Here is an 18,461-nt window from a genome sequence, read left to right as displayed (position 1 = left end):
TTGCATACTAATACAGACATGTATGCAAACAAAACATAACTTTATGAAATGTAGTTAAAACCTTTTAATAAAGTAGAAAGGATATGAAAACAAATATTCTAATACACACAGCTGCCAAACCCATACACACACACACACACACACACACACACACACACACAGGACGTTGAATATAAATCATTGTATTCTAAAATAGTTCAGCACTGATACGATAATGCTTACAAAATTAATGAATCAAAGAAATTCATTTTTATAAAAGGATAGGGCACATTTAAACTCTCATACCTTCAACGATTTAAAATCCATATAACGTATATAACGTATAAAAGTCTAATTTTACAGCACAGTTGGTCACTAACACTGCCATCCATCACCATCCCTCATCTATCCCCTTAATTAATTCCTTTTCAAGTGTCACTGGGAAACCCGTCTTCAGTTTTCTATTCATCACTTCTTCCTTCGGCTGTGATTTTTCACCTCCTCCAGTTCCTTCTCCATCAGGTGAGACTCTGCAGTGGTTTCTGACAACTTAAGGGAAAGGAAATCGGTTACTTAACCTCTAATATTCTAAGCCGTTGTTTATATTTTTAACTAAGTTAACACATGGAGTTGTTTTAAAATGGTCATACCATGGATCCTTTAGCTATTGGATTTAGAATTTTAAGACCCTTTAAGGTAATTGGTTTTATTTTTATAATTTGATAAAATATTGAATTTGGCCCAAAGAAACACACTGAATAACACATTCATAAATGGCAAAAAAGACAAACACCGCCGTAGCTCTGCCACTTTTCACCGCAGCTGTGGAAGGGCGACATTGGCGGATGCGGTGGATTGAGACTCAGCCAATGCAAACTGACAGATTTTGATGGGGATTTTTGTATTATGTTCATTAGATTGACGCACGGGTACATCAATAGAGTCATAAAGGATTTTAAAAGGGAGTGTAGCACTTATTTCTCACTGCCAAAAACGCATATAATTTTAACTTAGAGAACGCCAAGAAAACATTACCAAATTAAACTCTTTAATCAATTATTATAATGTGGCGGGCAAATTGGGCGTCTACTCGTCCCTCTGCAGGGCACATTTCATCCCTGAAAACTTCCACCGCTATAAACAATGGAAGGAGTGCTTCAGCAAGAAGTTGCTTCTCAAAGTGGATGCTGTCCCTACCATCAATGTGGCTTCTAAAGCATCTCAAACAGCCAGCAGCACCCAAGCATTATCATGGGCTTCAGTGAGCATGTAAATCAACCTGGTAAGTGAAAGAGTTAGCTTGCTACCTCTATGCTAATGTTTGCTTGCTATATTGCACTTAGCTCACAGCTTTCATCTAAATAACAATGATTCAGATTGTTTAATAGTCACATGTGCAGGGTTGCAGGTAGCCTAGCGGTTAAGAACGTTGAGCCAGTAACTGAAAGGTCATTGGTTTGAATCCCAAAGCCGACTAGGTGAACAATCTGTCGACGTGCCTTTGCGCAATGCACATAACAATCATTGCTCCTGTAAGTCGCTCTGGACAAGTGTGTCTACTAAATGACTAAAATGTAAATGTGATTGCAGGGTACAGTGAAAATCTTAGGCTTCGAGCTCCTGCAATGTTTTATCGGAGCTCGAGGCGAGGCGCCCTCTGTCGGTGCCATCTTAGCCAAGATAAAAACTAAACAAATGTAGACGTCTGCCAGCTGTTGGTCGCTAACTGCTGATGCTGTCATACTATAGATTGCCTTGTACTATGGGAAAGAGTAGTGTTGGTGATTGTGGAGGCTGCACGTTGCGATAATTTGGCCATTTTGTGGCTCTAGGGGAGTTGTCTATAAAGCCTGCCGATTGTGGGTTCATCCGAAATGACATTTTGGAGATTCCCCAGAGCCATGCCTTTACTGGAGGGGTGGATTGTGCTCATTGTGAAAGTTTTTAATTTGTTTATTTTAGGATTAATGTTGTCACGGTTACTTCTTGCTGGAGAGGCAGCTGCTAACATTAGTTTGCTATAGCTAGCTATCTTCTTCCTCCATTTCTGAATGGATTTGTGGCCATTTGTTTTCCACTAGCAAAATAAGTGAGCTAGATTGTTAGTGTACTGCAATATGTCGATAACACAGCTAAGTTTGACACTGGTATGGGCTAGTAAATATCCTAAACCTAGCCAGCTAGATGTGAAGCTAAAACCGGGGAGAGCGAGGAGAGAATTCATTTTCTGTTTCATCTGCTGCTGGCTTGCTCAAATACATATTTCCACATGTAATTTATGAAATTAGATTTTTATTCCATAAAGATTGTAATTGAGTCAATATGTTGTGAATATTGTCGAAAAGTTTTCCATACTAAAAAGTGAAGCGCCACTTACAGCTTACCATGTACAGTGCATTCAAAAAGTATTCAGACCCCTTGACTTTTCCACATTTTATTACATTACAACATTCAAAAAAATTATGAAAAATATTTTCCCCTCACTCTATACACAATACCCCATAATGAGAACGCGAAAACAGGTTAATAGAAATGTTTGCACGTGTATTACAAATAAAAACGGAAGAATACCATTTACATAAGTATTCAGACCCTTTATTCAGTACTTTGTTGAAGCACCTTTGGCAGCGATTACAGCCTCCAGTCTTCTTGGGTATGACGCTAGAAGCTTGGCACACCTGTATTTGGGGAGTTTCTCCCATTCTTCTCTGCAGATCCTCTCAAGCTCTGTCAGGTTGGATGGGGAGCGTCGCTATACAGCTATTTTCAGGTCTCTCCAGAGATGCTCGATCGGCTTCAAGTCCGGGCTCTGGCTGGGCCACTCAAGGACATTCAGAGACTTGTCCCGAAGCCACTCCTGCATTGTCTTGGCTGTGTGCTTAGGGTTGTTGTCCTGTTGGAAAGTGAACCTTCTTCCCGTCGGAGGTCTTGAGCGCTCTGGAGCAGGATTTCATCAAGAATCGCTGTACATCTTTCCTCGATCCTGACTACTCTCCCAGTCCCTGCCACTGAAAAACCCCACAGCATGATGCTGCCACCATCATGCTTCACTGTAGGGATGGTGACAGGTTTCCTCAAGATGTGACGCTTGGCATTCAGGCAAGAGTTCAATCTTGGTTTCATCTGACCAGAGAAACTTGTTTCTCATGTTCTGAGAGTCCTTTAGGTGCCAGTGGGCTGTCATGTGCCTTTTAATAAAGAGTGGCTTCAGTCTGGCCAGGCTACCAAAGGCTTCATTGGTGGAGTGCTGCAAACATGGTTGTCCCTCTGGAAGGTTCTTGGTCACCTCTCTGACCAAGGCCCTTCTCCCCGATGGCTCAGTTTGGCCGGGCAGACAGCTCTAGGAAGAGTCTTGGTGGTTCCAAACTTCTTCCATTTTAGAATGGAGGCTTCTGTGTTCTTGGGGACCTTCAATGTGGCAGACATGTTTTGGTACCCTTCCCCAGATCTGTGCCTAGACACAATCCTGTCTCTGAGCACTACGGACTATTCCTTCAACATCATGGCTTGGTTTTTGCACTGACATGCACTGTCAACTGTGGTACCTTATACAGTGGGGCAAAAAAGTATTTAGTCAGCCACCAATTGTGCAAGTTCTCCCACTTAAAAAGATGAGAGACCTGTAATTTTCATCATAGGTACACTTCAACTATGACAGACAAAATGAGAAGAAAAAAAATCCAGAAAATGACATTGTAAGATTTTTAATGAATTTATTTGCAAATTATGGTGGAAAATAAGTATTTGGTCAATAACAAAAGTTTCTCAATACTTTGTTATATACCCTTTATTGGCAATGACAGAGGTCAAACGTTTTCTGTAAGTCTTCACAAGGTTTTCACACACTGTTGCTGGTATTTTGGCCCATTCCTCCAAGCAGATCTCCTCTAGAGCAGTGATGTTTTGGGGCTGTTGCTGGGCAACACAGACTTTCAACTCCCTCCAAAGATTTTCTATGGGGTTGAGATCTAGACCTGGACCTTGAAATGCTTCTTACGAAGCCACTCCTTCGTTGCCCGGGCGGTGTGTTTGGGATCATTGTCATGCTGAAAGACCCAGCCACGTTTCATCTTCAATGCCCATGCTGATGGAAGGAGGTTTTCACTCAAAATCTCACGATACATGGCCCCATTCATTCTTTCCTTTACACGGATCAGTCGTCCTGGTCCCTTTGCAGAAAAACAGCCCCAAAGCATGATGTTTCCACCCCCAAGCGTCACAGTAGGTATGGTGTTCTTTGGATGCAACTCAGCATTCTTTGTCCTCCAAACAAGAGTTTGGGTTGAGTTTTTACCAAAAAGTTATATTTTGGTTTCATCTGACCATATGACATTCTCCCAATCTTCTTCTGGATCATCCAAATGCTCTCTAGCAAACTTCAGACGGGCCTGGACATGTACTAGCTTAAGCAGGGGGACACGTCTGGCACTGCAGGATTTGAGTCCCTGGCGGTGTAGTGTGTTACTGATGGTAGGCTTTGTTACTTTGGTCCCAGCTCTCTGCAGTTCATTCACTAGGTCCCCCTGTGTGGTTCTGGGATTTTTGCTCACCGTTCTTGTGATCATTTTGACCCCATGGGGTGAGCTCTTGCGTGGAGCCCCAGATCGAGGGAGATTATTAGTGGTCTTGTACGTCTTCCATTTCCTAATAATTGCTCCCACAGTTGATTTCTTCAAACCAAGCTGCTTACCTATTGCAGATTCAGTCTTCCCAGCTTGGTGCAGGTCTACAATGTTGTTTCTGGTGTCCTTTGACAGCTCTTTGGTATTGGCCATAGTGGAGTTTGGAGTGTGACTGTTTGAGGTTGTGGACAGGTGTCTTTTATACTGATAACAAGTTCAAACAGGTGCCATTAATACAGGCAACGAGTGGAGGACAGAGGAGCCTCTTAAATAAAAAGTTACAGGTCTGTGAGAGCCAGAAATCTTGCTTGTTTGTAGGTGACCAAATACTTATTTTCCACCATAATTTGCAAATAAATTCATTAAAAATCCTACAATGTGATTTTCTGGACTTTTTTTTCTCATTTTGCTTGTCATAGTTGAAGTGTACCTATGATGAAAATTACAGGTCTCTCATCTTTTTAAGTGGGAGAACATGCACAATTGGTGGCTGACTAAATACTTTTTTGCCCTACTGTATATACACAGGTGCGTGCCTTTCCAAATCATGTCCAATCAATTGAATTTACCACAGGTGGACTCCAATCAAGTTGTAGATACATCAAGGATGATCAATGGAAACAGGATGCACCGGAGCTCAATTGAGTCTCATAGCAAAGGGTCTGAATACTTTAAATGTTTTTAAAAAATGTATACATTTGCAAAACATTCTAAAAACTTGTTTTCGCTTTGTCAATATGGGGTATTGTGTGTAGACTAATGAGGGAAAACATTATTTCATCCATTTTAGAGTAAGGCTGTAATGTAACAAAATGTGGAAAAAGTCAAGGGGTCTAAATACTTTCCGAATTTAGACCCCTTAATATTAGTTCATATACAGCACCAACTACATAAATACAGTGCCTTGCGAAAGTATTCGGCCCCCTTGAACTTTGCGACCTTTTGCCACATTTCAGGCTTCAAACATAAAGATATAAAACTGTATTTTTTTGTGAAGAATCAACAACAAGTGGGACACAATCATAAAGTGGAACGACATTTATTGGATATTTCAAACTTTTTTAACAAATCAAAAACTGAAAAATTGGGCAATCAACTTGTTGATTCTTCACAAAAAAATACAGTTTTATATCTTTATGTTTGAAGCCTGAAATGTGGCAAAAGGTCGCAAAGTTCAAGGGGGCCGAATACTTTCGCAAGGCACTGTATTACTGCACTGTCGGAACTAGAAGCAAAAGCATTGCGCTACACTCGCATTAACATCTGCTAACTAATGTGTATGTGACAAATAACATTTGATTTGAAAGCAGCTGCCTGTGCGCCTTTCGTTTCACTTTTAGAAAGCAGAAACCTTGCCAGTTTGCTTTGCTATAATAAATGTGCATTGTCATGCAGTGACAGAATGATAGGCCTAATTGTGATAATGAAAATCATTAATGATTTCTTATTTGGGCTAACTTTTTTTTTTACTTCTTGCTGTTGACCCACTTCATCCTCATCCTACATCCCTAATCCCTACCCACCGCTCACTCCATCAATCTTGGTCGTCCATCTTTCTAAATGAAAATGTCATACTCTTACAGATCAATCCGTCTGGCAAAATCATTAAACATTGCTAAGTTATTTAGCTGTAGTGTGGATTTATGGCAGTTTAAAAATATATATAAATCAGCACCCAGATATTGTGTTGCCAACGCAGTATTTGCACTATCAGACTAGCTGGCAGGTGGAAAAATCTGAGCGAGCCGCCCCCTCGTTGGATACTGTTACAATGAATATTGTCTGAGCTGGCTTGTTGATACAACGCTTCAATATTCACTAAATGTTTCTCTTCCCTGGTGAATAATGCAAACCGGAAGCCACAAGGGTGGCTTCATATACAGTAGTTTATAGCATGGGGTCAGTAACCTTTTTCACGTGGAGTGCCAATTTACAATTGCTCCTACCATTTCTAAAGATTTGCGAGCCAGGTATGATTTAAATATAGGTCTATGCATTGTAAGCTACTTAACTGTGCACCCATCAATGTCTAACTGCCCACAAACTAAATAAGGATATAGCTGGTTACTCGTCAGAGGAGCCGTCCATTCATACCAGGCCACGGAGCGCCACTATGCCTACTTGTACTGAGGCGCTGAATCTTTGCCAAGATATGCCACACCTGTCAGGTAGATAGACTGTCAAAGAAGCCAATTAAATAACGTGATCATTACACAGATGCACCTTGTGCTTGGAACAATAAAAGGCCACTCTAAAATGTGCAGTTTTGTCACACAGCACAATGCCACAGATGTCTTAAGTTTCAATATCACATGCACAAGTACAGTGAAATGCCTTCCTTACAAACTCAAAACCCAACAATGCAATAATCAATAACAATGTATTACTAGAAATAAAATAAAAAATATGAAACACACAACAAGTAAGCAAGCATACTAAATACAGGGTCAGTTTCAATACCATATTTACAATGTGCAGGGATGCTGGTGTGATGGAGGTAGATATGTATAGGGGTAAGATGACTAGGCATCAGGATATAAGATAAACAGAGTAGCAGCAGCTTGCATGTGAGTGGGTGACTCTACACACTCGCACACCAATGATCACACCTGTCAGGTGGATGGATTATCTTGACAAAGGAGAAATGCTCACAAACACAAATATAAACACATTTGTGCACCAAATTTGAGAGAAATAAGATTTTTGTGTGTATGGACCATTTATGGGATCTTTTATTTCAGCACATGAAACTTGGGACCAGGGCATAAAATGTCATTTTTGGTCCACCAGCCACTGTGGCAAGTAGATTAAAAAACAAATCTATCTGCCACTCAGGTTTTTTACCAGCCCAAATATTTTTGTTCTGCTAAAATTACACCAACACAAAAAAAAACAGATGAGCATGCTTTGTAATGTTTCTAAAACAAATGTATTACTAGTAAGAAGTAGTGTGGTATTTTGTTTAATTTCATGTTTTGTGAGTTTTAACCAAAATATCACGGATGAGACAAAAATGTTCATCAGTCCCTTTAAGGGTGCGGTGTTACCGTGCTAACTGGACTTCATTTTTGTGCCGGTGAGATTGAATCTACCTAGGAGAAGCATGGTCTTCTCTTCCCAACAGTTTAAACTCTAACATGGAAAAACAACCTAGCTTGTGAACAAAACAATGTAAATAGCCAAAAAAGCCAACAAAGTCTCACTTCAGTAGACTTTAATTATATATACTCCTACATAATTAGCCCAGAACGTTTTTTTGCGTTATTAAATACAGCTGGAAAGAACTTTTGGATATCAGAGAGGCGGTAACTCACCAGCATTCTGACCAGAAATACGACTTTCCCAAATTGGATTCTTTGTTCATACCCCCCAATTGAACTTATCCCTTTAGCTGCTCCAAGACGTCGCCGGTGGAGAAAAGGTATTCGGACAGGACTTCTAGTCCGACTCAAGAGGCATGCACACTATCCACCGTTTCCGATTATATTACTCGCCAATGTTCGGTCCCTGGACAACAAAGTAGACGGGCTCAGGGTGATTTGATTTGACCACCCTCCAATCGTGGCTGGTGAAATAGACATCTTACCCGCCAATGCCAAAATGTTAGGCCCTGCATTGGACCAACACTTTACATGTTGCATTTAGATTTTTGTTCAGTGTACTTAAAAAAACACTTCAACCAGTAAAATGGCTCTTTGGCTAGCTTTGCTACAGCCTATTTCAATGAGTGTTCGCATTCTAACATAGAATGTTGCATCCAAATAGGTATTTCGCAACAATCACAAACAAATATAATCTTAGCGGCTGTTCAAGCATTAATCAAAACAACAATGTAAGCCAACTATGTTTAAGTAATAACTAAGTGGCCTCTGCGCTACCAGATTCTTGGTTCCAGGCTCTGGCTCTGTCGGTCGCGACCGGGAGGCGACGCACAATTGGCCCAGCGTCGTACGGGTTAGGGAGGGTTTGGCCGGCAGGAATATCCTTGTCTTATCGCGCACTAGCAACTCCTGTGGCGGGCCGGGTGCAGTGCACGCTGACCAGGTCGCCAGGTGTACTGTGTTTCCTCTGACACATTTGTGCGGCTGGCTTCCGGGTTGGATGTGCATTGTGTCAAGAAGCAGTGCGGATAGGTTGGGTTGTGTTTCGGAGGACGCATGGCTCTCGACCTTCGCCTCTCCTAAGTCCGTACGGGAGTTGCAGCGATGAGACAAGACTGTAACTACTACCAATTAGGTTTAAAAAAAGTAATAACTAAGTAAATCTGGGCTATGGTGTATGGGCGCAGACAGTAAAGGGCAGTTGTTAACCCCCAACGTGTCTGTTGTACTTGTTTATGACGTGAATAGTGACTGAGGATAAAAAATGAGTCCCTTTTTCAACCTGCAACTGTATGGCTGATGATAACTCACCATGTCCAACAGAAGGTCAATCTTCAGCCTCAGTAGGTTGTTCTCCTCTTCAAGCTGTAAGTTCCTCTTTTTTAGTCTCTGCACCTCCTTCCCTGATGCATTCCCTCCAGACTCTGGGGGCAAGAAACAAAACACATGAAGAAAAACAAAAAGGATCAGTGGGGATCAGATAGATCAGACTTCTTACAATAGCAGTGCAGACAGTGCAGTTTTCTACTGCATTTAAGTGAAGATCAGTTACCTGCAATCCATTGTCCCTCTTCAAATTTCAAGCTCTGCCCCCCGATGTTCATTACAGGGGCTCCATATTCAAGACCCAACTCTATTTCCCTCGTAGACCGATCCAACTAGACCCAAGAAATGACCCAACAAAGGGGTGATTACACAGACTAACTTCAGATAACCAACAACAGATGCACATAGAGCTCCACAGTGGAGGTGTCATAATACTTATACAATCTATCGATCAAACAGGGAAATGGATCCAATCGTTTTTGCACCTTTCATTTTTCCCATAGGGGATTTTAGAAACTGGGCTGTTTCTCATGTAGGCTTACCCTGGCATGAGGTTTTGATAACCTTGTAAATCTTTCTCGGACAAAGTTACTTTTATCAATATATTCAAGTCCATTTACTCTCAGATTTGAGGGGGTAAATACAGCCGAATATATTGTTAAGTCACTTTGTTCTTATTTTAAATGTTTCTAAAAATGTCCTATGGGAAAACTGAATGGTGGAAAAACGATTGGAACCATTTCCGTATTTGATCGCTAGGTTATGGGTATTATGACACATACTGTGGTGTAATACTCTATAGCAGGGTTTCCTAAACTCAGACCCTCCCCCAATAGTTGATTCAAATAACCAATTTATCATCCAGCTTTGATTATTTGAATCAGCTGTATAAAGCTATGGCAAAAAAACTAAAACGTGCACCCAGGGGTGGCCCCAGCCCAGGACCAAGTGTGGGAAACCCTGCTCTGGTACACAAGAATGTGTTTGCTGATTACAGGGGAATTTTATCAACTCACCGTGTGCAGATTGGAGAGAGAAACGGACTTGCGAGGAGGGGTTTTCTTTGGACTGAAGGTGTTTCCAAAAAACGGCATCTTCTTAATCAGCGGCGTTATAGATAGCTCTGAAGTGAGACAAACAGAGTTTGTGGAAGTTTAATGTTGGATTCATAACTTTTTACTTTGCAGCTTTAGAAATAATCAAATAGCGTTAACTAGCTACGCAACGCGATAGCTAGGACTAATAGCATTGCCAGCTAGCCAAGGCTACCAACAGCTAACGTTACACCACTATCTTTGCTGTTTTGATGAAGTAGCTAGCTTAATCTGCTACTGTACAGCGCTAATATTTACCTTATTCCTTATCATTGGTTAGCAGAGGCTTACCTTCTCTTTTTCGCCCAGCTAGGTTATTTTTACCTGTTTTTTTACACACATGCAGGTTACTGCGCAAGATCCATTTTGCCCCAACCGGGTAATAATGGAAGAATCTGCAAATGGCAGCACAGCATTTGAGTTGGATGATATCAAATAATGTTACAATGTAATGATTGTTTACTTTAACTACATACAATTCGATTCTATATAATATGACAAAGTCTAGGTTTGATCCTTGTAATAATGTAAATATTTGATCAATACCCCTGCTGTTGAGTTTAAGTGGAATAGTCTGTCAATGTGAATGTATCACCATGGTGATAGCGTCACTTTTGGTTGTTTACAGAAAGCTTCGATCTAATTATTTTCCCCGATAGTTTTCTGTGTGTCATTCATTACTCGATTTAACAGATTTATCAGCCGATACAAAAAGTCGTTCCCATCACTGTTACTACATTTCCCGTGGTTATCACGCATATTAATTTGATAAAGGCCTAACCCCGCCCATTTCACAACTAGCCCCAGTGGCCTAATGGATAAGGCACTGGCCTCCTAAGCCAGGGATTGTGGGTTCGAGTCCCATCTGGGGTGAAACATTTTTGTCCATTGAATTGTTCAAAGCCGTGTCAACAACTAAATACAATGTTTATTATCAACATAGCAAATAGCTTAAAAGCGTACATATTTATATATATATATATATATATATACACACATTATGAATCTTATCAAATTGACAAGGATTATAGTTGGAAATGTGTAGCCAAAGTCATCCTACAAAGGATCAATCTCATGTAGCCTCAGTGCTGACCATGCCGCTCGTGGCAAAATAAATGTACACAATTTATTCAATCACTGCTCGCGCGCGCAAAGGAGCGTCTGCTTTGCAAGCGATAAAATAGAAGTCAGTTCGAGGTGCAAGTCCTGCCTCTCCCATCTCGCACAGCCGGTTTGGGTACGGTGTAACATGCTGAACAGACCACATGCACGCATGAATCCACGTGTACATGTTGATTTTGTCCACACACACCAGACGGGATCAGGACAATGCGTTTGAAATATCAAAACAAACTCTGAACCAACTCAGGTCCTGTATGTATCTAACCGACCCACTCTGCCCTTTATTCGCCATTTATTGCTTTATGCCTCTCTCTAATGTCAATATGCCTTGTCTACTGCTGTCTTGGCTAGTTTTAATTGCTTTATTTCACTGTAGAGCCCTCAGTCCCCCTCAAATTGCCTTAGATAGCTATTTCGTCCCATCTCACACACATGCAGAGACCTCACCTACAGTGGGGCAAAAAAGTATTTAGTCAGCCACCAATTGTGCAAGTTCTCCCACTTAAAAAGATGAGAGAGGCCTGTAATTTTCATCATAGGTACACTTCAACTATGACAGACAAAATGAGAAAAAAAATCCAGAAAATCACATTGTAGGATTTTTTATGAATTTATTTGCCAATTATGGTGGAAAATAAGTATTTGGTCACCTACAAACAAGCAAGATTTGTCTCTCACATACCTGTAACTTCTTCTTTAAGAGGCTCCTCTGACCTCCACTCACTGTATTAATGGCACCTGTTTGAACTTGTTATCAGTATAAAAGACACCTGTCCACAACGTCAAACAGTCACACTCCAAACTCCACTATGGCCAAGACCAAAGAGCTGTCAAATCAACTGTGGGAGCAATTATTAGGAAATGGAAGACATACAAGACCACTGATAATCTCCCTCGATCTGGGGCTCCACGCAAGATCTCACCCCGTGGGGTCAAAATGATCACAAGAACGGTGAGCAAAAATCCCAGAACCACACGGGGGGACCTAGAGAATGACCTGCAGAGAGCTGGGACCAAAGTAACAAAGCCTACCATCAGCAAGGGCATTGAAAATGAAACGTGGCTGGGTCTTTCAGCATGACGAAGTGCGAAGTTGCTAGATATTGGCAGAAACTAGAACACGCTGTCGTACCCGTTGATCCAGAGCATCCCAAACGTGCTCAATGGGTGACTTCTGGTAACTATTCTGACCATGGAACAACTGGGACATATTCAGCTTCCAGGAATTGTGTACAGATCCTTGAAGATAGGGGGCCCTGCATTATCATGCTGAAACATTAGGTGATGGCGGCAGATGAATGGCACGACAATGCCAGACAGGATCTCGTCACGATGCATTCAAATTGCCATTGATAAAATGCAATTGTGTTCGTTTTCCATAGCTTATGCCTACCCATACGATAACCCCACGCTATCATGGGGCACTCTGTTCACAACGTTGACCTCAGCAAACCGCTCACTCACACAACACCATACACATGGTCTGGGAACAGCTCTGGTGGACATTCCTGCAGTCAGCATGCCAATTGCACACTCCCTCAAAACTAGAGACATCTGTGGCATTGTGTTGTGAAACAAAACTGCACATTTTAGTGTCCTTTTATTGTCCTCAGCACAAGGTGGACCTATGTAATGATCATGCTGTTTAATCAACATATTGATATGTCCCACCTGTCAGGTGGATGGATTATTTTGGCAAAGGAGACATTTTCAGTAACAGGGAACACATTTGTGCACAAAATTTGAGAGAAATAAGCTTTTGGAGCATTTCTAGGCTCTTTTATTTCAGCACATGAAACATGGGGCCAACACTTTACATGTTGCATTTATATTTTTGTTAAGTGTATATGCAACTGCACCGGAAGGTGCATAAACTGGTAGCCTGGTTTCTCATTTTCAAGTCAAGGAGGTTAAGTGATGACTTTATCGAAGATTTGCCATCGTCCCTGTTCCTTGTCATACAAATTCTCTTTCAGGCTCCACCACCATTAAAACTGAAGTGGCTTAAAAGTGCTATTTTTAGAGCTAAGCAGGGAATGTTATCTCACTCTCAGTGCAGAAACCTGCTACATTAAAAAGGACTAAAATACACTCCGGGTGCTAGAAATTGAATCCCTCTTTTCCTAAGCCTGTGCACAGGCTTACCACAATCTCTTTGGGACTGAAACCTTCTACATTGTAATGACATGTTTAATTCCAATGTGGTGCTAGGAATGTTACACACCCCACATATGTCCTTGCCATTAGCCCACCTTCTCTTCTCCCTACACTATGGTGCAAGGGATGGTAGGCTATATTACGACCACATGTCCTCTCCCCTCCCCTACCCCTCCATGCCCTCTTCTCCCCTCATGTACAACCTGTACATGCATGAATAAACTATGAGCTTGTATTTAGGTGTGGTGTGGTGAGGTGTGGGGATAGATCTTGTGATTTGTGTGCTACTGTACATGTTAATGATTACATGATTTATGTGTAATAACTCTAAATAGTTTGTCTTGAATTGATTGCTGCACAGTATGATAAATGGTAGAGTACGGTACTGACCAGATTTGTGATGTATCACCTAAGGCCCTGACCACAGATGACAGAGCTGTCATGTTCTCTGTGCTGTACTGTAATCGGTCTCTGTTAATAGAGCCACTGCAGCAGGAGACAACATAACGTGTTGCTTAGGAGGAACAGTGCAGCCGGTTCTCACTGAGGGGACTGACTGGCCATAGCCTCTCTGTCTCTGGAACCTAAAATAACCAGAAAGTACACTCTGACTGACACCTGAGATGTGCACATGATCATATATGTGCGAACTCTGCTCATCAGTGCCTAATTCAAAATACCCTCTTTTGACTTTTTATGGGTATCCACATGCTCCAGTGTAAGTGCATGTGTTCCCCACAGTCCCATGCCATTACATGCTGTATTTAAGGAGGCGACTAGTTACTCCTGTCTTTCAAATACTTATAATAACCAGTAGATAATAAACAACAAACCAAGTTACCACAACTAATAACACAATTACATTTCCCCTCCTGCCCTCCCCCACTCCCTTCCTCCTCAGGAACCTATAACAACCAGTGTTTGACCTGAGCAGGGTGTCGTTGGTAGGGAATATAAGGTCCGGGGCTCGGACAGTGTTGGAGTAGATACCAGAGCTGACTTTACACTCTGACCAGACACAGGCCCTGCGACAGAGTAAAAGACAGTCATGTCAGTCCTTTGAATTATACAAAGCTAAACTGGTGGTATCTAATGGGTTTTATGCCATGCTAATTGACCCTCTGGGATTAATAAAATCTTATTGGAATGAACTTCATATGCTTCCCCCAAATTTAATTATATGAATGGCAAACTGATATCTTGCTCAATTTAATTTCTAAGGCTGGGGAGTAGGAGAAATGTATTGTTTGTATAATGTGATTAAATGGCAGCTGTACTTGCCATGATTCTATCTATGCATTTATATTGTAAAATAACATTTTGTTTTGTGTGCATATTACTTCAAGAAATAATAGTGTCCTATAAGCCCATGTCAGCTGGGTACCAATAGTTGTATGACACTTATAAATGAATAAATCTGTCAATTAATCAATCTGTCTTTCAGCATCTGATATGTCCCTACGTCACCTTTTCTACATTATTATTGCCTTTCCCCTGGTCCCTCCACCAGACTACTAACCATCCTACAATGTGCCCTTCCATGAAGACATCTACAACCTGAGTGGCTATGGGGTGATGTGGAGGAAGCATGGGGGAGGACCTCTCCTACGATCTCTGTCCATGAGCCAAGATCTTTCCCAGGGACCAGGCCAGGGTTAAAGACCTCGCCTCCCTCAAGCACATCATGAGATACAACAGTGAGTGCTGCTACAGTATATTATTTTTTTTATCAGACTTGGGTTGGTAACGCTAGTCCATTTATACTTAGGCAGATGCAAGCAACACCAGGCCTGTAGTGTCTGTAGGCTTTTGCTGCAGCTGTAATCTCTCTGGAAAAAACTAGCCTTTAATTTCGGTCTGCTCAAACTATCCCTATAATTAGAATGAGAATTCAGATAGAGATTCAATTATTCAACCTCACGAGGAAGATAGATCATTTAGCTGAGTGGATGTACTGTATTGTCATGTCTGCTGTTCTAACTTCTGAACTCAATGCTTTTGAACTGTGTCTCCAGACTACAGGAAAGACCCGTACTCCAAGGGCCATTCCTGTAAAACCATCTGCTGTTGCAACAACCTGAGTCTGAAAAGGTCGAGGTTCAAATATCACCATGCCCAGTCCAGACATTCATTCACTCACTCATAAAATAAGAATATCAAAGGGAACATGATGGCACAATTTATAGTCGTACAGTGCATCACAATACTAGAGTAACATTCAAGTAAAACAAATGGGCACTTTTAATTCTCTTTCTCGCCTTCCCTCTCCTAGGTTAACTGACTTCCACCTGGCCCCCAGTTAACAGCGGAGCCTGCTTCCGTTCACCACTCCTGGGGGCCTGCTTCCATTCTCCTGGAGCCACTTCAGCAGCACAGCCCCCCAGGGTCTGCCGCAATCATATACAGTGCATTAGGAAAGTATTCAGGCCCCTTGATTTTTTTCCACATTTTGTTTTGTTACAGGCTTTATTTAAGATAGATTATTTCAATTGGTATCTAGATTTCTGAGGCATCTGGTTGCAGTTCCTATGGCTTCCACTAGATGTCAACAGTTTTTAGAAATTGGTTGATGTTTTCCTTTTTGAGTAATGAAGAAGTAGCCCTTTCCTTTCTGGGTGTCGAGCCAAGTGAACTGTTTTGTTTGGGGCGTGCAATCTGGGGCTCGCTCCACTTTCATTTTATTTTTTTATTTTTTTGAATTTTACCCCTTTTTCTCTCCAATTTCGTGGTATCCAATTGTTGTAGTAGCTACTATCTTGTCTCATCGCTACAACTCCCGTACGGGCTCGGGAGAGACGAAGGTTGAAAGTCATGCGTCCTCCGATACACAACCCAACCAAGCCGCACTGCTTCTTAACACAGCGCACATCCAACCCGGAAGCCAGCCGCACCAATGCGCCGGAGGAAACACCGTGCACCTGGCCACCTTGGTTAGCGTACACTGTGCCCAGCCCGCCACAGGAGTCGCTGGTGCGCGATGAGACAAGGACACTCCTACCGACCAAGCCCTCCCTAACCCGGGCGACGCTAGGCCAATTGTGCGTCGCCCCACGGAGCTCCCGGTCGCGGCCGGTTACGACAGAGCCTGGGCGCGAACCCAGGGACTCTGATGGCACAGCCCTTAACCACTGCGCCACCCGGGAGGCCTCCACTTTCATTTTATCCGCTATTGAACACAGTATATTCCGTCTTAAATTGTATCGATTATTTACGTTTTAAAATACCTAAAGTTGGATTAGGAAAGTTGTTTGAAATGTTTGGACCAAGTTTACAAGTAACTTTTTAGATAAGTTGTAGTCATGTTGGGCGAGTTGGAACCGGTGTTTATCTGAATCAAATGCGCCAAATAAATTGACATTTTGGGGATATAATGATGGAATTTATCGAACAAAAGGACCATTTGTGATGTTTATGGGACATTTTGGAGTGCCAATAGAAGAAGATCTTCAAAGGTAAGGCATGAATTATATCGTTATTTCTGAGTTTTGTGTCGCGCCTGGGCGGTTGAAATATGATTGTCATGTGTTTGTATGATGGCGTGCTGTCCTCAGATAATCGCATGGTTTGCTTTCGCCGTAAAGCCTTTTTGAAATCTGACACAGTGGCTGGATTAACAAGAAGTTAAGCTTTAATTTGGTGTATTGCACTTGTGAGTTTATGAAAGTTAAATATTTCTAATAATTTAATTTGAATTTCGCGCTCTGCAATTTCACCGGATGTTGTCGAAACGTCCCACTAACGGAACATCTAGCCGTAACAGGACTCTCAGACCATGAGAAACAATATTCTCTGGTCTGATGAAACCAAGATTGAACTAGTCTCTGAATGTCCTTGAGTGGCCCAGCCAGAGCCCAGACTTGAACCCGATTGAAAATCTCTGGAGAGACCTGAAAATAGTTGTGCATCCAACGCTCCCATTCAACCTGACAGAGCTTCAGAGGATCTACAGAAAAGAATGGGAGAAACTCCCCAAAATCAGGTGTGTCAAGCTTGTAACTTAAGTTTTGAGGCAGCGTGCAATTGGCATGCTGATTGCAGGAATGTCCACCAGAGCTGTTGCCAGATAATTGAATGATCATTTCTCTACAATAAGCCACCTCCAACGCTGTTTTAGAGAACTTGGCAGTATGTCCAACCGGCCTCACATCTGCATACCACCGTGTAGCCACACCAGCCCAGGACCTTCACATCTGGCTTCTTAACCTAAGACCAGCCACCAGGACAACAAATGAAACTGTGGGTTTGCACAACCGAAGAATTTCTGCACGAACTGTCAGAAACCATCTCAGGGAAGCTCATCTGCGTGCTCATCGTCCTCACCATGGTTCAGCGTCGTAACTGACTTCATTTGGCAAATGCTCACTTTGATGGCCACTGGCACACTGTAGAAGTGTGCTCTTCACGGGAAGAATCTCGGTTTCAACTGTACAAGGCAGATGGCAGATGTGTGGTCGAGTGGTTTGCTGATGCCAATGTTGTGAACACAGTGCCCCATGGTGGCGGTGGGGTTTTGGTATGGGCAGGTATAAGCTACAGACAGCAAACACAATTGCTTTTTATCAATGGCAATTTGAATGCACAGAGATACCGGGACGAGATCCTGAGGCCCCATTGTCGTGCCATTCATCTGCCGCCATCAGCTCATGTTTCAGCATGATAATAGATTACCCCATATCGCAAGGACCTAAGGAAAATTTCTGGAAGCTGAAAATGTCCCAGTTGTTCCATGGCCTGCATACTCACCAGACATGTCACCCATTGAGCATGTTTGGGATGTTCTGGATGACGTGTACGACAGCGTGTTCAAGCTCCTGCCAATATCCACCAACTTCACACAGCCATTGAAGAGGAGTGGGACAATATTCCACAGGCCAAAATCAACAGCCTGATCAACTCTATGTGAAGGAGATGTGTTGCACTGCATGAGGCAAGTGGTGCTCGCACCAGATACTGACTGGTTTTCTGATCTGTGACCAACAGATGCATATCTGTATTCCCAGTCATGTGAAATCCATAGACTAGGGCCTAATGAATGTATTTAAATATACTGATTTCCTTAT

General features: G+C 42.1%; 1 protein-coding gene and 1 non-coding gene across 3 annotated transcripts; one reads left to right on the top strand and one right to left on the bottom strand.

The window, feature by feature from the left end:
- Positions 1-49: 49 nt before the first annotated feature.
- Positions 50-10,506, bottom strand: LOC139375636 (chibby 1, beta catenin antagonist). Of its 2 annotated transcripts, none has more exons than XM_071117438.1 (5): positions 10,381-10,506; positions 10,045-10,151; positions 9,255-9,360; positions 9,014-9,126; positions 50-528 (listed from the first exon to the last, which is right to left on the bottom strand). In XM_071117438.1, exons 2-5 carry the CDS (start codon positions 10,120-10,122, stop codon positions 448-450), a joined length of 378 nt encoding a protein of 125 aa, XP_070973539.1. In that variant the 5' UTR covers positions 10,123-10,151; positions 10,381-10,506; the 3' UTR covers positions 50-447. The 2 variants fall into 2 exon arrangements, with proteins under 2 accessions (XP_070973539.1, XP_070973540.1); XM_071117439.1 differs by having other exon boundaries at positions 10,414-10,492.
- Positions 10,507-10,922: 416 nt separating this feature from the next.
- Positions 10,923-10,995, top strand: trnar-ccu (transfer RNA arginine (anticodon CCU)). Its single transcript has one exon. It is a non-coding gene; the product is annotated as a tRNA-Arg (tRNA).
- The last annotated feature ends 7,466 nt before the right edge of the window (positions 10,996-18,461 follow it).

Source organism: Oncorhynchus clarkii, chromosome 20 (assembly GCF_045791955.1).
Source record: "Oncorhynchus clarkii lewisi isolate Uvic-CL-2024 chromosome 20, UVic_Ocla_1.0, whole genome shotgun sequence".
NCBI lineage: Eukaryota > Metazoa > Chordata > Actinopteri > Salmoniformes > Salmonidae > Oncorhynchus > Oncorhynchus clarkii.
Note: the sequence above shows the minus strand (reverse complement) of the source record. Positions and strands in the feature narration are given on the sequence as shown.